This window comes from Xenopus tropicalis, chromosome 7 (assembly GCF_000004195.4).
Source record: "Xenopus tropicalis strain Nigerian chromosome 7, UCB_Xtro_10.0, whole genome shotgun sequence".
Lineage (NCBI taxonomy): Eukaryota > Metazoa > Chordata > Amphibia > Anura > Pipidae > Xenopus > Xenopus tropicalis.
Window position 1 is genome coordinate 55522316 of NC_030683.2, and position 24598 is coordinate 55546913.

General features: G+C 37.7%; 1 protein-coding gene across 2 annotated transcripts in view; it reads left to right on the forward strand.

Annotated features, from left to right (window-relative positions):
* The window catches only part of zdhhc5 (zinc finger, DHHC-type containing 5), a 61209-nt gene that overhangs the window by 31062 nt on the left and 5549 nt on the right, over positions 1–24598 (forward strand). For both annotated transcript variants that reach the window (XM_012961245.3, NM_001044485.1), the window contains 3 exon segments: positions 2876–3048; positions 6577–6679; positions 11007–11098. In XM_012961245.3, the coding sequence (XP_012816699.1) occupies positions 2876–3048; positions 6577–6679; positions 11007–11098 (368 nt within the window).

Genomic DNA, 24598 nt, shown 5'->3' on the forward strand with positions numbered 1-24598 from the left:
GAGAAAACAGCATTCTTAAAAACACATCAATAAATAAAAAGATATGAAAACTGAGCATAGTATATGTGAATATGATAGCTCCAGTGGTGTAGGGGCTAATGTGATATATATACAGTAGTGATGTGTGGGCCGGGCCCCATTTACTTGCTTACTAGGCCCCACCAAACTGCTTCATATGATCTTTAACATAAAAATGCTTGGTGTCAGGTATTGTGTTATGCTTGGAAACCCCCTAAAATTCCATAATAAACAGCATATCCTTCTAAGACCATGCTATGCTTCAAGGACATTTTGCTGAAAAGAGGGAAGTGGCAGATGAGGTCCTTTGTCTTAAGTGACACTTGACCGTTTAATCCAGTAAATTAATGGTTTCATGATCTAAACTAATGTATTAACTAATAAGATAACAAAATCAACAGTATGTAGTTAAAAGATGTTAATGTTGTTTATGTGAGGGTATAAAAGGGCATGTAATTAGGTGGGGAGCAGACAAGTTTGTCCGAAGTTGTTGAATGCTATATTGCTATTCCATGCTTGGTGCACCGAATCAGTAAACTTCCTTTTCTAAGTGAGCATTACAGACGTCTCCAGGTATGCTGGTTTGTGGGTAATTGCCCAGACTTGTCAAAGGCCTTATGGACAGAATTTATGGACTGTTCTTTAGACTGTCTTTAAGGACATGTAAACCCCACACACAAAAGTTTAATCAGTAAACAGCCTCTTTGAAATCTTTCAATACCTGCCACACTCGTTGTCCAGAGGTTAATAGTAAGGCTGCAATATCCCCTTAAAGGACAATGAAAGGTTAATATAAATTAAAAGTAAGTCTAAAGGCACTCTTTTTAAGTACTTACTGCATATCTAAATTCCCAAATCCCTGCTTGCTTCTCTGAGATATGGTGCTGGCAGCCTACAGCAGTGTGAAGACTACAGTGACATCACTGAAATCTCTCTTCCCTTCCTGTAGGCTGCCAGCGGCAACCTTCCTATTCTCTGAGCATGTGTGTAACTTGATCCTGTCTCCTGTTCTGAGCTACACATGCCCACCAGCCAATCAGAAGCGGATCTGGCAGAGGGGAGGGGGGGAGGGAATGAAACACATGTGCAGTATGAAGCAAGGAGGGAAAGGAAGGGAGAATACCTTTTTAGAGATGGCTGCCTGTTCTAGAAAATGTGAAGTAAGTGTGACTGAGTAAATATTTGATTAGGTGAGCCAAAAGTGTGGGGTTTCTACTAAACAATGGGAGGACTATTGGGCAGTATGCTTTTTAAATTTTGACTTGCATTCTCCTTTAATCACTTAGATTTCCTTTTCCTCCTGTAACCCACTCGCCCCCCCCCCTCGGGAATTTGTTTTGATTCCTGGCTTGCCAGTTGTTCTAAGCTCAGATTACTAAACACGCCCTCCAGTCTAGCAGCCAGTGAAGAGATGGCATTGCTGGTTCCCATAGAAACTCAGCTCTAGCTGTCTGCTTCATTTTTTTTCTCCTGAGCTCAGCTTTACTGTTACATTGCTCAAACAAAGCAGAACTTTTATCAGAGACAATTCTGCCTGTTTGAGCCTGTATTCTTGATGAAATGTATGCTGAATAAGGGTCTGTGTGTGTATGCTGCTTCCAGATTTAAATGTAACTGATTATGTATCAGAGGAAAAATGGCCACCTGGTGAAAGCTGCTATTTGCTTTAGCTTTAACGAAGGGGATATATGAAGTACAAATGATGCCATTTGAGTGGGGGAGACGTGCCCAACTGATATACATAGGCAAATGTAAGCTTTACATGTGCTTTAATTCCAATTGGATGGACTATTTTTGCAAGTTCTGGTATTCATGACAGTATAAACATGTGCCGATACTTCGCTTTTTTGTTCTTTGGAGTGCCACAGTTTGATTAGTGAGATGAGAGATAAAATGCTTCTGAGGCAAACAACTGAAGGATTGGAACTCGGCACCTTTAGGGCTCTGGTACACAGGGAGATTAGTCGCCCGCGGCAAAACTCCCTCCTCGCGGGCGACTAATCTCCCCGAGTTGCCTTCCCCCTGCCATCCCACCGGCGAACATGTAAGTCGCCGGCGGGATGGCAGACGCGGCGGCGCGATTTCGCGCAAATCGCCGAAAAAGACTCGCGAGGCTTTTTCGCCGGTGGGATGGCAGGGGGAAGGCAACTCGGGGAGATTAGTCGCCCGCGAGCAGGGAGTTTTGCCCCGTGTACCAGAGCCCTTAAAAACCCTAAGCAGATATTTTCTTCTTTTGCATTATGTATTGCTTAGTAGTTCTATGATGCAATGGAATGCCCCTATCTGATCAGATGGGAAACTGGTCAGATGGGCAAACGTGATTTTTGTGTAAACAGGAAGATTAAATCCTTTGAAAACTCCTAGGTTTGTTTGTCCTTTACCACAATGTCCTGCTTCATAGTTCTTCATTACATTGAAAATGTGTAATTTCATTGATCAGAATGCTTTTTTTAATAGATCTTTCTGTATGCATGGCATCACTTTTATATTAGAACAAATGAGGTCTCATATTCAGGTGTGGTATACATTTTTTACAATAAGAATGCGTCTGTTATGCACAAATACTCTAGTTTCAAAACAAAAAAGTATTTAAAACTGCAAAGTCACAGTTTGAGACCAGGTTACATGGTTGTAATGATTACGGATTTCAGTATGGTGTGGACAACATAAAAAGTAACCTTGCATTAATGTAGCTGCATACATTTGTTTTTATTTGTTTTCTCTTCTATTCGATCTTGCATGTAAGAAGATCCTGTTTACCTTTTATTCTTCACCCTGTGGCTACCTTTAAATGCAATGTAATCTTTCCCCTGTTAATTTTTATTTTGACATGATGATTTTTCTTTTCATGTTCCAGGAGTTTGATCACCATTGTCCCTGGGTAAATAATTGCATCGGGCGCAGGAATTATCGTTACTTTTTCCTCTTCCTGGTGTCTCTAACATTGCATATTATAAGCGTTTTCATCTGTGGCCTTTTCTATACAATGGGACACCCTGATCAGCTTGGAGATATTCCTGCTGCAGTCACGTATCCTTTCAGGGGGGAAAATCTTGGTCCCTGAACCTCTCCTTAAAAGGGATGTTTGCCTATAAATATAATAAATATAAATCTTTTAGTATATCATAGAAAAACCTATTCTAAGCAATGTTTTTAGTGGTCTGCAATTTTTTAATGGATTCTAAATTATTAGTCTTCCAGTTCTGCATTTTTTTTGTTGTAACTGTAACGCTTTCCCCAGCAACCAAAAGACAGATTGACTATTTATTATGAATTTTAATTGCCTTTAATTGTATTCTTGTCCTCTACTATTTGTCTCTTATTTTGACTTTCCTACTACTACCTGGTTGCTAGGGAAATTAAGCTCTAGCAACCTATCTCATATTTCACAGTAACAGTTTTTTACATCATGGCAAACTGTTAACCCTACACCTGCATTTTATCCTTTGCTCTTTTAAGCTCTTAATACATGGGTGAAACCAGACACTAAAGCACCAACTCTTAGGGGCCCATTTACTAACTTTAGTATTTATTTTTACGAATTGTGGTTTTTAGAGCTAAAAATTGTAGATTTTACTAATTAAATGAAAACTTGAAAAAACTGTGATTTAATAAGTGAAAAAACATGAATCCCCCCAAAAACTATACCATCTAAAAGTTATTGAGGTCATGTAGAAGTCAATGGGAGTTGTCCTAGACAAATTGTAACAATCTTAATTTGTGGTTTTAGAGGTTTCCAGGTCTTTTGTTTAATTTGTAAGCGCATCAAAATTCTTACATAATTCGAAACGTTTTTTGTATTCTTTTAATTTTTGATCTGCATTTTAGTTAGTTCGTGCATTTTATATTTGGATGTTTAAATAAATAACTAGACATTTGTTGTTTTAGTGAAAAAGAGTTTATTCGAGGCTTCAAAAAACTCTATAACCACTGAAACCAGAATGTTGATTAATGTGCCTCCATGGGGCTTATTAATCAAGTAGTTTTATTAAAATAAGCTCAAAGTTCTACCAGACTTAAATGTGTGCTTATTTATTTAAAAATTTGAATCTAAAAAACTTGATTGAATAAAACCTTAAAAAAAACTTTAATGCATCACATTTGTATTCTAGTTATATTTTTTAATGGGTCTTCAAACTCTCAAAAAAATTAAAAACATTAAAAAACATATTTAAAAAATCACGTAAATTTTGCCTAGGATAGCTCCTATTGACTACTTCATAAACTTGCAAGCTTTTAGATGCTGAATATTTACATATTAGTTTTTAGAAGTTTTTGCTCCTAATAAATATTAAACCTTCAAATTTTGGAAACAAAAAAAAAAAAAAAATTTAAAAAAATTCAAAACATTAAAAAGATTTTATTTTGAACATTGATAAATCATCCGCTCCTGACGGTCCTAAAACGTCATGTCTGTAAATGCAAAGGAGCTGATTAACTATAAAAAGGCATTAAACTGAATTTAAACAAAAAGCCAATTTAATTTGGGTTCAGGAAAACCATTTTAGACAAAAAGACCCTACCAGTCTTCAAAATAATGGTATATAACTTTAATAATTACATGAGCTAAATGTGAAATGTGTCTTGCAGACCCCAAGCGGTGATGTTTAATAATTGTTTGTATTATTAATCAGAAATGGTATACTCTAGTTAATATATACTCACCAAATAAAAATAAGTTACAAATTATTAAGCAAATTTTTGAAAACAATTTAAGCCTTATCTTATATTAGTACATTAGTAATTGGTGGTGACTTCATCCCAAGGTATTTATTTAGATAGAACTCCCTTATGAAACAATTAAAAAAGACACCAACTTTTAACCCAGTACAATTTATATGACCCTTGGAGACTACTGAACAATAAATTAGAGAATACACATCTATTTTATACTTGAATTTTTTTAACCTCAAACTTTACAAAAAAATAAATAAAGCAGAAATTGGCCATCATCTCTTGGTCTAGCCATGCTCTAATTACACTCTGTATTAAAGAAAAATATAAATATTATACTTGGTTTACCCTGGAGGTTGAATACTTCTCTTTTACTTGACCTTGAGATATCAACAGACATAAAACCATCACCGTTGAGCATCATCGAAGAGCATAATTTGATAACATTTTTAAAGGAGACATTTTATATAAAGTTCATATTCAGTTATAATATTCATCCTCCCTCAAAATGTAAAATGATGCAGAAAGAAAGAGGTTTTGAAAGCATTTTACCTAAAACTGCCATTATATGAGAGCTGCAGAGACAACCATTCAAGTCTGAAGCTAGAGCAAAATGAAACATGGGAGTGTCCTTCAGTCTCCCATAGGAACTGGTCACAGCACTGACTGACAGGCTTTACTCAGCGGCAGCAGAGAAAACCCCTCCCTCCTTCTGTGTCTCTCTGCTTTTGCTGCTGCCAGGGAGGGGGGGAGAGGAGCGAGTAGAGCAGGAACGACTGCCTGTGACATCGCTAAGCCCCGCCCACCCTATATCTTCATAACACAGATTTTAGAATCTATACAACTGCTTTGGCCAGTAGGCTACAGCCTGCCCTCCTTCAGATCAAGTGGGATTTATAAAGGGCAGACAAGCCTATGATAACTCCAGAAGACTAATTAATCAAAAGCAAATGTCAGCTTTAGTCCCTTATCTTTATTAACAACATTATGAACCTTTACACAACAGCCACTGCACAAGTCACCATTAATATTTTTTTATTGCAACCCTTCAATGTAACCAATGGTAGGAGATGGATGCTCCTTGACTCTTTTAATATATGTCTTTAGAATAGAACCTACCTATTAATCTACAACATAGTATAGTTAATGTTGTAATCTCATTGATGATGTCCTCAAGAAAGCAATACTTGTTACCCCTGAATTAGTGTTGCTGGTGTTATTGCATCATTATATTAACTTTGAGCAAAAACTATCCTTATGCACATATTATTAAGTAAATTACTTCTAGCCAGTTTTTGGAAACAACCTTCACAAAAATAAAAACGTTATCCATAAAGTAAATAAAAATAGAACAATGTAGAAATAGAAAAGATGTGCAATTCCTTAACCAAGGGGAAATGCAGGGGAAATATAAACCTGTAAACAACTTTCTGAAACAATGTAAAATAAATGAATGCCTACCTCTTGCTAATCTTGCATGTAAAGGATATAAGTTTAACAGCTTGCTTTACTTAACGTAAATCTTTTTTTTTTTTTTTTTTAACTTCTCATCTCTTCCCACCTCTCTTTTCTGTGTATTATATTTGATACTATAATACCCAAAATTATAAATTAAAAAACACAATACAAATTTTAAAACCAACATGATTTTTTATGATACAAAAAATATAAATTTCATCTGCAAATAACTTTCCTTTAATCTATGTAGGTGAATTATCTGCAAATTTAAAATAAGACACCATTGTACCAGTCAGATGACTGGTCAGATGACTTTGTTTAGACTGTGCTGATTTATTAGTTTCTTGAAAATTATAGCGTATGGTCAGCCTAATTTATCTCCTTTATCCTACTTTCAATCTCAAAGATTTCCTTACTCGCTTTTAGTATTTCAGTTTTGTGTGTCGCTGGCCTCTTCTTTTTTCCAGTGGCAGGTCTAACAGGATTTCACATTGTGCTTGTTTTTAGAGGACGCACTACCAATGAACAGGTAAGAAGCTTCTCATTCAAGAATCATTTCATAAATATTTGTATTTAAATACATTACATTGAACCACTATTTATTTATTTGCTAACACATTTATTAACTTGTTCTTGTGATTTCCAAACCTTAAAGTGCCAGCAGAATTTCACATTTCAGTTACGCTTAGTTTATATGTTTTTTGAATGTTTTGTTTAGTTTAGTGTAGGTAGGAAAACTATATATCATTTTTTTCTGGAGAACTTGATATTTCTCGATCTACCTGAGTTTTTGTGTATTTTAATTTCTGGAACAAGATTAAGAGCTCTACCGGTAAATACCAAAAAAGATATATATAAATATAGGGATTTATACCAGAAAAATATTTAATTTTGTGGGCAAAAGTTCAATTGATTCAGAAAACTTCAGCTACTGAAAACACATTTATGAAATTTTTAGTGGGGTAAAAACACACAAAATACGCAAAAAAGCATATATTTTTGGAAAGTACACATTTGGGTGAATTCAAATTGGTTACCCATGTCTTTCTACTCCAAACTACGGATTCTTAATACTTTCCCAAAATGTGTGCTTTTGATGAAAATTGACTCAAAGCATCTTATCTCCCACATATCTTTAGGTACCAAGAAAAAACATAACTAAGCTAAGCTGAAATGTAATTTCTGAAAATTGTCTCAAAGCTTGCAGTTTACCTCATTTTATGCCTTGCATTTTGTAACGTTCCAGCATAAAACATCCTAAATATGAACACCATGGGCCTACTGAACAGTTTGATGCCCAATATGCATAGATTTACCAAACTATATGGCGTACAGACACTCCAATGGAAATAGCGCATATGAATTTTCACACTTAACACTGACTCTGGATGCTGCAATATAAGCACCCGGTATATGTATTAGGTGCCATAAGTGAATTATTTGAAATGTTAAAAGTGTAATTTAAAAATAAAAAGTACATCCTAAAAATTGAGAATCCTTTTAAAGAACTTTTATAGTATAACAGGTAATGAATTGTCTTGATAGATATTTTTAGACAATATATCTGGTAGTATGGTGGAGAGTTGTGGGACCTTCCACCTAGAGACTTAAGTTCTATATCTGGGGCTTGATATTGCAGTCTGGGAATTTATTCTCCATCAGATGGTATGACCCATAGAACCCTTTATTCATAAGTTGAGTCCCCCTGGGGCGCGATCGCCCCTTTTTGTGTATATATTTTCTTTGATTTTGGTGTATTTTTAAGTCATTTTATTGCATTTTCAGTTATGCATAGGTGTTGTTCAATTGACTTTGAATGTAAAACTAATTTGCCCAAGCCAAAAAACTGTGATTTCACAAAAACATTGATTTTAGTGATTTTTTTTTCCTGGATTTTAGCGATTTTATTGCATTTCACATTATTCTTTGTTACTTGTCTTTGCCCATGGACATTTTCTCTGCTGTATATCAATTTGACTTTCTGTATACCACATAGTTTGTTAAATCTATGCATATTGGGCATCAAACTGTTCAGAAGACCCCTGGTGTTCATATTTAGAATGTTTTATGTTGATACATTACAAAATGTGGGGTACATAATGGGGCAAAATGCAAGCTTTGTGGTGATTTTCAGAAATGTCATAAAAACCGTTATGTTACGAAAGCTTTGTAGTTTTGTAATTTGCAGTTGAAAGATGTATTTACCCATTTTTGTTTTGTCAGAATGTACTTTCAGAAAATATATGGCTTTCTAGGGTCTCCGTACTGTTTGGGGGTCTGACGGCACATAATATACACACCGGGTGCAAAAATTGCATGAGCATCATATGTGAAAATTCATATGCACTATTTTTGAGTGCCACATAGTTTGCTAAATCTATGCATACAGTGCATCAAACTGTTCAGTAGACCCCTGGCATTTATAATTTGGAAAGTTTTATGTTGATACGTTACAAAATGTACATAATGGGGTAAAATGCAAGGGTTTTTCAGAAATGTCATAAAAATCGTTCTATTTAGTATAGCTTTGTAGTTTGGTAGTTTGCAGTAGAAAGATGTATTTACCCATTTTTGTTTTGTCAGAATGTGGACTTTCGGAAAATATATCGTTTTCTAGGGTCTTCGTACTTTTAATGGGTCTTATAGCACATAATACACATACCGGGAGCTTATATTGCAGTGTATGCACTTTGTATGCACTTCCTTTTGGGGTCTTTAAATGCCAGATACATTGGTGATCCTATGCACAATGAACATCAAATGGTTCAGTGGACCCTTGGCTTTTGTATTCAGGATGTGTTTTCTTGGTACCTAATGTTATGTGGGAGATAAGGTGCTTGAAAGTGGAAACTTTAATGCGACTCTGTAGTTTGGATTAGAAAGACATGGGTGCCAATTTTGAATTCACATGAATGTGTACTTTCCAAAAATATATGGTTTTGGGGGGTCAGTGTCTCTCTTTTGGTGTTTTTACCCCACAAAAAATGCTGTAAATCTTTTTATTAAACCTATACTTGCCAAGAAGTCAGGATTTTGGGGCACTGAGAGCAACATCCAGGGGGTTGGGAAGCCACATGTTGCTCACAAGCCACTGGTTGGGGATCACTGCCCTAACTCTACAGAAACCCCTGAAAACCATTTTTGGAAAGTACATATTCTGAAAAACCTAACATGGGTAAAGACACCTTTCTACAACAAAGTACCAATCTGAAAAGCTTTCCTGAAGTTTGCATACACCTACGTATGTGATATGTACTGACCCCAAATGAATATATTGCATGTGAATTTTCTAGCCTGCGAACCATATATTTTTGGAAAGTACATATTCTGAAAAACCTAACATGGGTAAAGACACCTTTCTACACCAAGCACATCAAAGCTTTTCTGAACTTAGCAGTTTTGAAGGCATTTCTGAAAGCCACCTAAAAATGTTGCAATTTGCCATTTTAATCTCACACAATTTTTTACATACAATGGCAAATCACCCTAAATATGAATGCCAGAGGTCTGCTGAACAGTTTGATGTCCAAAATGCATAGATATACCAAACTTTGTGCTTATGTACTGACCCCAAATGAAAGTAATGTATATAAATTTTCTTACCTACCAGAAGAGCCCCCAACTGCATATTATGTGCCATAAGACCCCCTAACTGTACAGAGACCCCTAGAAAACCATATATTTTTGAAAAGTGCACATTCTGACAAATCCGAAACAGGTGATGACACCAAACAGCAAAGCTATGCTAAAAGAAATGTAACAAACAACAATGCAAGTGTAAAACTGCAATAAAATCACAAAAATGAAATACAATTAGGCAAATAAAGGAAATAGCAAAATAATACAATAAGGAACTAAAAAAAAAAAAAAAAAAATGTATATGTGTGTCTGTTTGTGTATAATTGGTGTGTGTACACCTCCTAAAAGGTGTGTGAATATGTGTATGGAAGTGTGTGAATATGTGCAAAAGTGTATAAAAGAAAAAAGCTAACTTAAGTAAAATGTGTATTGTGTATGTGTGTAAATTCATGAATGTTTGTGTAAATGTGTTAAAAAAAAGGCCACTTTATAGTAGCAGGAGGGTTCTTTCCAGCGACACTGGTCCCAGGATCGAAAGGAAGGAAGTGCCTGGGCAGGCTCACAGGGCTGCAGAAGAAAGCTACAACTGAAACAAGTGAAGCCATTGCAGGACCGACTTTCCAGCCCCCTTGGCTCGTTGTCTAGGGGGTTGGGGGCGCACCGGACTCTCTGCATCTGCGGCAAAAGCCGTCCCTGCAGAGAGAGAAGATTTACTACTAAATGGGTAGTCACAATGCCCCAAATTGTAAATGCCTGAACAAAAAATTATTAATTGTCTATATCTTGATATCTCATCTTTTATCTGAACTTTCAGTGCATATTTATCTTTATTGCATTGTTACCATTTTTTTTTGTTTACTGGTGACATGATTTGTAACTAAGTGCTCTCTTATAAAATGTATTGATCATTTTAATTCACATTATTACCACTATATTATAAATATACCTTTTTCTTCCACTCTTTCTTTAATGCAGAAGGGGCCAGACTTTATAAATAAGGGGTCTTCTTTTAGTGAAGTTTACACATTAGGGGCTACCACTCTGTGTTATAGTAAGTTGTATTGTTATATATATATAAAATATATATAAACAGCACCCATTATTCAATCCATGAAAGGGTGGTCTAACAAAAGTTCTGTGGACAGTGCTAGACTTCTTTGATAGTAGTTTGCAGTCTACCTTTTGGCCACCCAAACTCTAGTGCCCGTATTTGGTACAAGTAATATCTTAAAGCTTTCATTCCCACTCATTATGCTTTTCCTTTTTTGACGTCATAGGTTACAGGAAAGTTCCGTGGAGGGGTGAATCCATTCAGTGATGGATGCTGTCAGAATGTGAGCCATGTATTATGCAGCTCCACTCCACCCAGGTACTGTTGTCTCCCAGGTTAAATAAAACAGCTGTCCCAATTGGTACAGTGGTACAGAGGGCAAGGGTACGTGCAGAGTAAGGATATATATATATATATATATATATATATATATTCCCATTATTTTATATATATATATATATATATATATATATATATATATATATATATATATATTATATATAATATACCCTTACTCTGCACGTACCCTTGCCCTCTGTACCACTGTACCAATTGGGCTGTATGCTTGCACACAAACCAAGGACACACATAGATTCTAGGTTACATCAGACAATGAAAAGAAAATAGATTTGTCTTTTCCTACCGCACATTTTCCAGATGTAGAAGGGAAATATATGCTAACATGCATATGCCAATATGATAAGATTCTTTTAGAGGTTACTTATTGCTATATAAAGTATTGGGGGGGGGGGGGGGACTGTGTAAAATATAAATAAAAATCACAAAAATGCAATACAATGATTTGCAAATCATTTAAACTCTATAATAAATTAAAATAGCACAAAAACAGCATATCAGATGTTGAAACTTAAGACATCTAATAATTTTCTGAAAAATATATGCTTGTTTTGAAATTGATGCTAGCAACATATTTCAGAAAAGTTGGGAAAGGTTGTGTAAAGCTAAAAAGAAAAAATTGGTGAGAACATCTCACCAATTGGCAACGGGTCATTAACATGATTGGGATTAAAATGAACATCCCAGAGGCTGGGTCTCTCAGAAGTAAACATATGAAAGATTACATCACTCTCTGTGGGGATATATTGCATAATTTTAAGAATAACAATCCTCAGTGTAAAATTGGGGATTTATTTATTATTAACAGTATATAACAGGGCTGTCCAACTGGCAGCCCTCTCTTTCCTTTATGTAAGCTTTAAATGGTATCTGTACTGAGATTGACTGGCCCCCTTAATGGGTCACTCCTCCGATTCAGGCTGTAAACCCCTGTATTGTTTAAACATGTAATCCCCTGTACTGTTCACACTTTTTAATCCCTGCATTTGTCACCCCCCCCCCCCGGCTCAGAATTTAAACCCCCACCTGTTCACACCTCGGACAGACTGTAGGAGCAGTGCCAGCATTGTGTCACTATATGTTGCCTGTGTGTCCTATACTTTGCCTGCTTTATGCTGTCTGTTTGTGCCATACACACAGGCAGCACAGGGCAGGCAGGTATGGCACACATGGCCCTCCGCCATGTAGGCCAGAAAAATTCCGTCCCTCTGTACTCAGTTGGACAGCACTGGTATATAATATTCATATAAATCTCTGTACACAAGGGACAAGGATAAAAACCAGTACTGGATGGTGGTAATGTTTATATCCTCAGGCACACTCACATATGTGTTCCCCTGTAGTGGCTCTTTCATGCTTTCAGCTGCTTGGGAATGCATAAGTTAGTACAGTTGAAAAATGGACTGTGTTGACTCATGTGTTTCGTTGCACTAGAATGCAAATGCTCGCCTGTAAGAACCTCAACAGCAGTAGCAGTATGAAAGAGGCAGGCATTATGGCCCACCCAGCAACCACACCACCCCAAATGGCCCAAATTGGGCTCTATTGGGCACCCCTACATACTGCCCAACCACACACATAAAATTAGAAAGGAACTATTGCCACAGGCCCTGGCCATTCAATGATAGACAATCTAGGCCAAGTTCAGAATCAGGGCAGCAGATACTTTAAATTACATTGGCAAAGTCAAACTCCTGACCATTTTCCACACATTCTCAAGTGCGATCCTTGATCTCAGACCTTCTTGTGCAACACATTACATTAGGAGGCAGACTTTCCTAATTCTTTACAGCCTGGTGCATATCTTGGCTGTTAAAAAATCATAAATCACGGGTACAAAATTCACTTCACATAAATGCCTCCTATAGACAGCTTTGTATAGAAAGTAGCTGCTACTAGAAGCCCAGTGTGTCTTCACCCTTAAACAAAGAAGTAGTACTGCACCCTAGTGTCCATCCAGAAAAAGTTCATGTGAATAAGTCCATAAAAAGTCAATTTTCCTGTTGCTGCTTAATAAGAGAAAACATATAGTGCACATTTTCATTCACCAACAAAAATGAAATTAAAAGACGGATATTACCTAATGACTTTTTCTACCTTACTAAACAAACAATTTTCTACCATTCTTTTCTTTTTCACCTGGAAGAAAATAACCAATGGTTAGTCATAAGGTGGATAATTATAAAAAAACTTTGAAAGTTAACATCCGCATTCAACCCATTTTTAGCAGTACTCTATTTCATCTTCCAATACAGTGTATTCTCCTTCTGTCATGGTCACTTGTTCAATGATATGCAGCCATAATTGGCTCACACTGTGCATTCGGTAAAATGTTTGCCTACACTTGTACCACTTTATGTACCATTTTTTATGTTACTTCTGTGTTCATTTAAACGTAATCGTTTTTTTCTGTCCTGTATTGACCAGTCCATAAGGGCATTTTTGGAGATAAATAAAATTTTTAGAAAGGTAAGTAAAATATCCTTTTACTTTAATGTTAAAACCTTGTAAAGGGTGTGTAATATTTGGCCCTTTATGATGCTATTACAATTTTGGCAGGACAGGGAAATGTGCTATACTGGGGAGTTCCCAAGAATTGTTGCTTAGAAACTAAAGAGGTTCTACTGTCAGTAGATATTAGGCTGTTACTTGTGTATAAAATGTACTGACAAATAAAGTTCTTATCTCTTTACAAGTTGTCTGTTTATTCTAACAGTTCCTCCCTTGCCACTACCTTCTTAGTTTTCACCAACATAGACATGGGGTACCCTCTTTTCTTAAATGTTTGCGTGATGATCTAAGCTTGCTTATTGTACAGATCATCTGATGGAGTTATACGCCTTGCACGTATATAATGACTTTTAGGTAAGCCTTGTTGAGTACCTGGTAGGTAGAAACTGTTATATAATAACATGTTATTCCTGTCTGTGGATTTTCAGTAAATATCTATCTGTAAGCTTTCTCCTTATTTCATTACCTTGACATCTAAGAAATGAATAGAAGTGATTTGATATTTCAGTGTGAACCTTATGGTTCTATTCGCTTTATTAATGTATTCTGCAAATTGCATTAACTTTTGTTCATCACCTCCCCAGATAAAAGGGATGTCATCCACATATCTGTAATAATGAGAAATATTGCGTGAGAACATTTGATTATTTATAGATATGCCTATTTTGATGTCATACATGAAATCTAAAATAATTTATAGTCAGCACAAATTCTTATAGGTTGAAGGGGACCTATCATCCTAAGAAATAATTACAAATTGTTTTCTATTGTGTTTGTCAAGCAAAATAAACTTCAGTTATACTATATAAATTATTTTAAACTTATATCCTTTAGCTCTGGAATTCACAATTGCAGAAAACAGGCAGGCTCCATTTTGTGGACACTGTTATTAAGGCAAGCTGTGCATCCTGCTAAGATCTTGTTTTTGTGCCAGTATGGGGGGACCTGATACCCATATCCATGCTCTGATTACACAATTTGATGGTGAGGAGGGAGGGGGAATGTGAGGAGTGCAGCGACATCTAAGAAGTTCTGAATTGAAAGTGAAAGTAACTGTCCACCCCACCCCTTTGCCTAAGGCATAGAGGTGGGGCAGGTAATTGTAATGTTGTTCCATCCATCCCTGCATGAATGTTAACTGTTCTTTTTAATATGCATTACCAGCTTAGCACTGGGTGGAGTAATGAGAAAGGTTGTGACACAGGAAGTGAAGGGGAGGGGACACACTGTGTGGAGAGAGCAGCCATGAATAAAGCAGAGTTCAACCCTGCTATCTAAGATCTTCATATGGGTTTTCTAGTTCTGCTACACCCCTGTACCTGGTTATCACAGTAATATATGATTTACAACTGGGACTTTTAAATGCTTATATAATGGGTATAGATGTGTTAATAAAAAAATGACTTTGGGTTACATGTTTAATTTGAAAAGGGCTTTTATTTTATACAGCTTTTTATGTCTGGGTGACAGGTCCACTTTAAATAAAAAGGAGATCTTAGCATCATTCAAATTTGTGGTATTAAAAAATTGTGAATACTCTCAATTCCCTCTACATGTTGGGATACGTATGTAAAGGCTATTAACGTCCACTGTGTACAAAAACATATGATCTCATATGCTTACACTTTTTTTTGTCTTATTCAGAAAATCTGTGATATCCTGCAGACACATAATAGATTTCACTATTGGTTGTAAAAAACATAAATAGCCATAAATGGCTGAAAGATGGCTTCCCTGCCTGTATGTGCCATACTCTGCCTTCCCTATGCTGTCTGTGTGTGCCATACTTAGGGTTGCCACCTCTGCCGGCTGGGGGCGGGGGTTATTATATGCTGGGGGTTGCTGTGCTATCTACAGGGGAGGAGGAGGCATATGGATTTAAGGCTGTGTGTTAATATGGATCTTTATTATAATCCATTAAAAATCAATCCAGCACTTAATCATAGGCTCAAAGAAATTTGTTTATACATCTATATATACATGGTAAAGCATACATCCACCAGGATTAAAACCAATCAATGTGGAGCAACATTCTACCCCCACTACTACAAACATTTCCATTCGGTTAACTCTATCAGGTACAAAGTCAGTTTCACCAAACTTAATAAATGCACAGCACAGGGTTAGGAAGTAAAAATACCAATATTTCAAAATAAATAATGTATTTTTCACTCAAAGCAAGTAACATCAAAAGTAAAATTCAAACCTAAAGGAATACGTGTGCGTATACTTCCCGCTTACGGAGATGGGTATGGGTATCTCCTCCTCTCCTTCCAATCCTTAAATGCATATTTAGTATTACAAATTTGACCAATATGCTCTCTTACTCTATCCTTCAGGGCCTGCATTGTGCACCCCACATTTGGTTTTTTTGCATTTTTGGCAGGTCACCAGGTATATTACTGCTGAAACTGGGAGTTTCTTTAACAAAGGTGGAGTTAAAAAAACAATTTTTGGATATAAAAGTTTTAAATGTGGCAACAAACACTGTGTAACATGTAAACACCTTGAAGTCTCAAAGGAATTTTGATTTTCAATAACGAATAAAAGTTATAAAATACAGAGTTTTATTAATTGTAATAGTGCAGCAGTAATATACCTGGTGACCTGCCAAAAATGCAAAAAACAATATGTGGGGTGCACAATGTGGGGTGCAAATACTAAAAATGCATTTAAGAGCAATGTCACTAGACATTTTGCAGAGTGCAATTATAGTGATAAAAAATTCTTTTCAGTACAAGTAATAGAACAAATAAAAATTTGAAGGAGGGGAGGAGATACCCTTACCCTTCTCCGTAAGTGGGAAGTATACTGGATTTTTTATTTACACACACGTATTCCTTTAGGTTTGAATTTTACTTTTGATGTTACTTGCTTTGTGTGAGAAATACATTGTTTATTTTAAAATAGTGGCATTCTTACTTCATAACCCAGTGCTGTGCATTTTTTAACTTGGGTGAAACTGACTTTGTACCCGATGGAGTTAACAGAATGGAAATGTTTGTAGTAGTGGGGGTAGAATGATGCTCCACATTAATTGGTTTTAATCCTGATGGATGTATGCTTTACCATGTATATATAGATGTGTAAACAATATTCTTTGAGCCTATGATTAAGTGCTGGATTAGCATGAAACGCGTTAGGCTTTGTACATGGGGTTTGATTTTTAATGGATTATAATAAAGATTAGATCTTTGCGGACTTAATCTTTAAAACTGTAAGTATTTCCCTCTTTTGGTCACTAGAGGGCTGAGTCTGCAATATTTAAAATTCCAATTTAACTAATTTTGCTTGATTTTTCCTGGTTTGGCTATTTTTGTAATATTCTGTATGTTAATATGACCTAATATAATTTGTTCACATATAAATGAAGGGTGATATCTCTACAGTGAGCACCAACCATTTGGGTTTTTGCTGTGCTACCACCATTAATGTGGGTATGGTCTTCAAAGCTCTTGTGATAACATGGGTGTGGTTTGAAGTGGGTGTGGTTTAAAGGGGGAGTGGTCAAAACTGGCTTCCATTATCGGCCCTCTAGGCCAGAGAAATTCCGACCCTCAGTACCACAGAAATTGAACAGCACTGCTCTAGAAGATATGTTGTATGCCAGTGTATTCACCTCTCCTGCTGCTACACCTTATTGTGAGCGATTTGGTGGAAGTTGTATGTTGCCCCTTTGAGCGCTGCTTTGTCCTGTTCGCCTCTTTGGGTTCCAAAGTGTTGCTCCGCTCACTGACCTGTGACTGCCCAGTTTTTCTCTGTGTGGGTACTCCCCAAAAAACCTGCATTCTGGAACTTCTTCCTCCTATGTCTGATCCGGAGCTGGTTGCCGGTGACGTAATCAGGCTGCACCTTACGTGTGCTCAACACTCTTGCTACCTCTGCAATATTTCTGTAGCTTGCACTGCAGAAATTCAACATTATAGAGTGAAACACCGGCCTTCAACTCTACTTCCATTTCGGTAAGTTCTTGCTGAGACATATTTTCTCTTACTTTCTGCAGAGTTATAGTGATGTCCTGTTGTACTCCTCTTGTACAGAATTTTAATAGCATCATAAAGGGGCTGAATATTAAGCACTCTTCACAAGGTTTTGACATTAAAGTAAAAGGATATTTTATTTGCCTTTCTAAAAATGTTATTTCTCAGTCGGCCCTACCTGTCAGTGCAGGATGACTGGGGTTAAGTTGATCCTCTGTGGAGGCAGGACAAACTGAAAAAAACTTTCTCCCATCTCTCTCTCCATCGTGGCTCCACCTCTTCCTCCAGTTTTTCAGTTTGTCCTGCCTTGGAGGCAGCAACTTTTCCTATCTCTTAAATTATTTTATTTCTTTCAGATTAATTATTATTTTTCGTTATGATTTTATTTATCCTTTTATCTCATATTAACCTGGCTTGGAGAAGACTCAGACAAGAGTACTAGCCAGTGGTTGAGCCCCTCTGTGTGTGCTTCCAGGGAAATGGTGGATAGTACTGAGAGAGTCTAGAGGAGTGCTTCCTACTATTGCCAAGCACCTCACAATGAGTCTAAGAAGGTACACTTAGTAGAGCCCCACTGCACAAAAACGCTCCTTATAACACCATTAGCTGTGCATTCTACCTGCAGACAGCAGTTCCAGCACAGGGAAAGTCATGAAAAAGGTTTCACTGCCACCCTCCACAGATAACATCTGCTGTATGTTACCATAGTTATACCAGGTACATTATCTAAGAAGTCTACTCCTGATGAGTTATTATCCCTTATGGAAGAAATAGATCTACCTGACAGATCACGTAAGATGAAAGCAAAATTAAAAAGCAGGGAAAAAATACTGCTAAAAACAGGGACCACTCTCCCTCTCAGGGCCACCTTAAGTATGGCCAAAAGGAGAGCATATCTGATCCTACAAAAATGACCATTACCGCCTTAGTACATGCTTCCCAGGACGCTCAGTCCCAATCACATATACAATCTTCAGATATAAATGACTCGCCAACACCAAGTGCAACACAGAATCCCTTAGTGGCATCTGACCTTTCACAACTTATGTCTTGGATTCAATCCACAGTGCAATCATCTGTACAACAGGCTTTCAAAGCGTAAACACTCGCCCTCATCGGTTAGAAGACGCAAACACTCTCCTTCTCCTACTCATCTACCAATCGGGCGAGTCCTCTGAGGAAATAAGTGACATAGATTCAGATGAGTAATTTTTTTCTGACTGTCAGTCTAGCGAATTAGATCATCCAAACAACCGGAAGAAGTCAAAAACATCCTTAAAGATATCTTTGCTACTTTGGAGATCAAGGAAGAGCAAGTAGCCGTTTCAAAAGCAGATAAGGTTTTAGGCAATATTTCAAAAAACACAGCACTAAAGAAAGAATTTCAAAACACAACGTCCATTCTGAGACCGGCGGCCGCATCTGCCACAGTCACCAGAACAGCCAAATTCTGGTGTCAAGAACTACAGAGGCACCCCCCTACTGACCCAAATCAGTTCAACGCAGAATTAGAAAAAATTAAATCTGCCCTAGCATTCCTAGGTGAGGCAGCCATGGAGACGGCTAAGCTGTCGGCCAAAGCTTCAGCAGCATCAGTCACGGCGCAAAGAGCCCTGTGGTTGCGCCAGTGGTCAGGTAACACAGCTTCCAAGCACAAGCTTACATCTTTCAAATTTAATGGGTCACAACTCTTCGGCCCAGAATTGAAACAGATAACATCAGAGGTCACAGGCGGCAAAGGTGTCTTTTTACCACAGGGTAAGCGACCCAGAAAAGAATTCCACAGAAGAAATTACCACCATCGCTCATGGCCTTCCAACAACAGACAACAGAACAATGGGAGTTCCTAAAACTTTGGGACAAAAATCATCAAGACCTGTCCCAAAAGATCAACCTATCCAGCAAGGTAAAACAGAGCCTATCCTGGTGGATACACCTTCCCAAAAACTGGGACCATCCAGTTCAAGAAATAGTCACAGCAGATGCCAGCAGAGTGGGCTGGGGAGCAACTTGGAAAATTAGTTACACCAGCACACCCTTACCTCCTCCAACAGGTTAACTACTTGGTTACACGGCCCAGAGAGTCGGCACTCTCAGCAAAGTCCAGTAGAAATTATTTCAGCTGGCACAACAAGTAAAGTGCAAGCGGGGTATAACCCCTGCGTGTTTATTCAAGGCGCTGGGGAGCAACTTGGCCATCAAAGGTTTGCCAGGGCACATTGTCACGTCAGGAACTCAAACCCAACATCAATGCATTAGAGTATTCTATGCCCTCCTTCATTGGCAGACTTACATGAAAGGCAAGCATGTGCAAATTTAATCCGACAACAGCACAACTGTAGCTTACTTGAATCGGCAAGGAGGAACAAGAAGTGCATCTGCACTTCGAGAAGTTTCCAGGATCATGACATGGGCGGAGACACACAAAGTACTCCTATCAGCGGTGTTCATCCCGGGCATCCAGAACTGGGAAGCGGGCTATCTGAGTTGCACCACGCTGGACCCAGGAGAATGGAAACTCAAACCAGAGGTCTTCCAACGCATTGTAAACAAATGGGGCTGACTATGTCTAGATGTCATAGCATCGCGATTCAAATCTCAGACCCCAAGGTTTCTGTCAAAAGTCCACGACCCCAAGGCGGAAGGAGTGGATACACTCACAAGCCCATGGCACTGTTAGCTGGCATATGCGTTTCCACCCATACCATTTATCCCTCGACTGTTGCACCAGATCAGGACGGAAAAGATTCCCACCATCCTCATAGGCCCATGGTGGCCACGCATAGCGTGGTTTGCGGAACTGATTCAGATGTCGCCAGAGCAGCCAGGACACTTCCCCTATCTGCCGATCTTCTATCACAAGGTCCAGCAAAGGCAGAGAACATACACAAGCTGAATTTAATGGCTTTGATGTTGAAACCAGAATATGGAAAGAGGAAGGATTCTCAAACCAAGTAGTTCATACCTTACTTGCAGCAAAGAAACAGTCCATGCATTCAGTGTATCACAGGGTATGGAAGCGGTTTCTTACTTGGAGTCAGACACGCAAAATACCTTGGCAGTCCTGCATATCCACTTACATTCTGGATTTCTTACAAGACGGCGTCGACAAACAATGAAGTACTTCAGCACTGAAGGTTCAGACTTCTGCCCTTCTGCTCAGCTCAGTTACGTAAACAGTGGGCCAATCTACCTGAAGTTAATTTGTTTTTCCATGCACTCCAAAGGATCCAACCATCATTGAGAGATCCAGTTCCCCCTTGGGACCTCAATTTAGTTTTCCGGGTCCTCCAAAGAGCCCCATTTGAACCTATGGGTTCGGTGGACCTAAAATTTTTGTCTTGGAAAACAGCCTTCCTCCTCGCAATCTGCTCAGCTAGGAGAGTTTCATATCTGGCATCTTTGTCACACCTGCAACATTGGACCATATTCCATCAGGATAAAGTGGTCCTCCGCACAATTCCATTTCACCTTCCCTAGGTCACATCAACATTTCATCTCAACCAAGAGATAATTCTGCCTTCCTTCTGCCCTAAACCTAAAATAGCCAAGAAAGTCAACTACATTCTCTGGACGTTGTAAGGGCGCTAAAGTTCTATCTACACAGAACAGCTGATTTCAGACGTTCCAATACCCTGTTTGTGTTGTTCGGAAACAACAAAAGAGGTCTGCAGGCCTCCAAACGCTCCTTAGCAAGATGGATAGTTGCAGCTATATTTGAAGCTTATAGGACTATGAAAAGAGAACCCCCCCCCCCTTTCTGTAAAGGCACACTCCACTAGGAAAGTTAGTGCTTCTTGGGCGCTCCACAATTTTGCATCAGTAGAAGCCATATGCAAAGCGGCTACTTGGAGCTCATTACACACCTTCTCAAAATTTTATAGACTAGATGTTATAGCCTCCTCAGAGGCGGCCTTTGGCAGGAAGGTGCTACAAGCAGCAGTAGCGCATAGCTAGCTCCTGCATTATCAGTTAGTTATTATTCTCCATTTGTTAATGTTACTACCCCCCCTGTAGTTAGGTTCTGTCTCCACTGGCAGGCTCTGGTACAAAACTGGAGGAAGAGGTGGAGCCACAATGGAGAGAGAGATGGGAGAACGTTTTTTTCAGTTTGTTCTGCCTCCACAGAGGATCAACTTAACCCCAGACGTCCTGCACCGACAGTACGGGCCTACGAGAAAAAGATTTTTCGGGTAAGAAAATCTCCTTTTATCTCCTGAAATGTCCTTGTGGACTGTGTAAGATAGACCTGCAGACAAATACAGTTATGTTTGAATGAACACAGAAGTAACATAAAAAATGGTACAAAAAGCGGTACAAACTTTAAGCAAACATTTTAACGAATGCAGACATAGGGGCTGATTTACTTACCCACGAACGGGTCGAATGGAGTCCGATTGCGTTTTTTTCGTAATGATCGGTATTTTGCGATTTTTTCGGATTCTTTACGAATTTTTCGTTACCAATACGATTTTTGCGTAAAAACGCGAGTTTTCCTATCCATTACGAAAGTTGCGTAAAAAGTTGCGCATTTTTCATAGCGTTAAAACTTACGCGAAAAGTTGCGCATTTTTCGTAGCGTTAAGTTTTAACGCTACGAAAAATGCGCAACTTTTCGCGTAAGTTTTAACGCTACGAAAAATGCGCAACTTTTTACGCAACTTTCGTAATGGATACGAAAAACTCGCGTTTTACGCAAAAATCGTATTGGTAACGAAAAATTCGTACAGAATCCGAAAAAATCGCAAAACATACGAAAAAGTCGCAAAATGTTCGTTTTCAAGGCGGAACTTTTCCAATTCGGGTCGGATTCGTGGGTTAGTAAATCAGCCCCATAGTGTGAGCCAATTACGGTAGCATCTTATTAAACAAGTGACCATGACAGAAGGATGTAATACACGTAAGTTACTGCAAAGGGAATTATACTGGATGATGAAATGGAATAGTGCTGAGAAGGGATTGATTGAGGATGTTAACTTCAAATGCTTTTTGTAATTATCCTTGGTATGACTAACCATTGGTTATTTTCTTCTAGATAAAAAAGAAAGGTAGAAAACTCACTCAATATTTGGGTTCTTGCTGCTCGTCACTTAGGCTAGTTAGGGATTCTGTTCGTTCTCCACTGTCAGGCGTGTTACAAAACTGGAGGAAGAGGTAGAGAATAGAAAAAAGGACATTTCACTTTCAAAGTTATAGCAATCGGTACCTCAGTCAAATGTTTACAGAGTGTTGTCAAAAGAAGAGGTGATATTTTTCAGAAAACAATAACGTTTCTTTGTTCACCATTTGCTATGTTGTCTTTGTACTGTTTTCAGTTTAATATAGGGTTTAAATGAATTGCAAATCATCCAGTTCTCTTTATATTTTACACAGTGTCCCAATTTTTTTGAATATGGGCTTATAGTTTAACATGAAATCTATTTTTTTCCAATATCATTATAGTTTAACTTTAACATGAAACCTAGTTTACTCTCATTTCAAGGGATAGTCTTGTGTGATCTGAATACAGTAGGTCTGTTAGTAATTATGGTCCTTCTATTTGGCAAAATTATTACGCTTTAAGTGCCTATACTATGTAATCTGTTCATTAATGGCCAGCGTCTCTTCCTAATTGTTATGCTCCATCACCTTTAAGTGTATTATTGGTTATGAAAAAACATTTGATTTAGAGATTAGGACAAATGTCGGAATTTTTTGCAGGTTTTAGATTTGATGGAATCGTCTGTGCTGAACTGAATCTGAACTCTAAAAATCATGTGACTTTAAAGTGCTGGACAAGTAAAGGTGGTTATTGTCTTTAAAGGATGCATTTTTAAACTGGATTTTCCTCAAATCTAAACTCGCTAATTAGGGTTTGAATTTTTCATGCAGAGGAATGTTTGGTAGAGGGTTTGAAATTTTACCAAAATGTATGGATTTTGTGCAGTTATAAATTATCATCATTCTGCAGTCAGTTACAGGAAGTTACCCGTCCGTCATTTTGGGTATTCCAATAGTCATGTCTGCGTCTGCACTAAGACTGCCCTTTCCGACTAACGGATTATGCATATCACCAGGGATCCATTCAGCTGGCTCCAGTGTCCTTGACCCTTTATTAATGTTAATTAGAGTTTAGGTGTGACAGCACCTTTCCCAGACCAGTACCTTTGTTTCCCAAATTAGGAAAATCCTATTGTTTGGACCAGACAACCAGGTGCTAAGTTATAATTAGACTGTTTCCTCTACTAGAGTTTCAGGTTTCATTATTGATTAATAAAAATATTGGAACCCACAATATATATCTATATTACAAGAGGGACTTGGATTTCTTGACAAGCATAGTATCGATGTTGGTACATATGGTTTATGTATGTGAGTTTATAGACAGGTCAGTATATGTTTGTGTGCTAGGTTCGCTTGGAAGGAATGAACTTGATGGATTTCTGTCTTTTTTTCAACTTCCATAGAATTAATTTTGACACTGTGGTGTTAATACAATATTAGTTTTTGGAAATTACAACACTATATTAATTTACCTTTTTTTTTCTTTCTTTACTGTTTCTCTCCTTGCATATTTGCACTGGTCCACTTCTACATTGTTATTTGAAGTTGAAAACTTTTTAACAGGCTTGGGAGCAAGCAGTGGATCTGTATATAATATTTACTTTGTACGTCAGAAATCGTATAAGATGTGCAACAAACTGCAGTATTTTTAGCCGATTTTCAGAAATATCATAAGACTGATGCTTTAGAATAATTTTACAGTCACAATAGGAAGCAGTTAGGAGTAGGAAGACATATTTACTTGTTTTGGATTTTCCAAAAATACATAATAACAAAATACATAAAGTCTGCATACACTTGTGCATTGTTTTCCTTTTGGGGCCCCTGCAGCCCATTTTAGAACCCTGGGGTTCTGGTATGTGGATATAAGATGCTGTAAAGCTTGAGGCAATTTTCAAGTTGTTTGCAGAATAAATACATATTTACC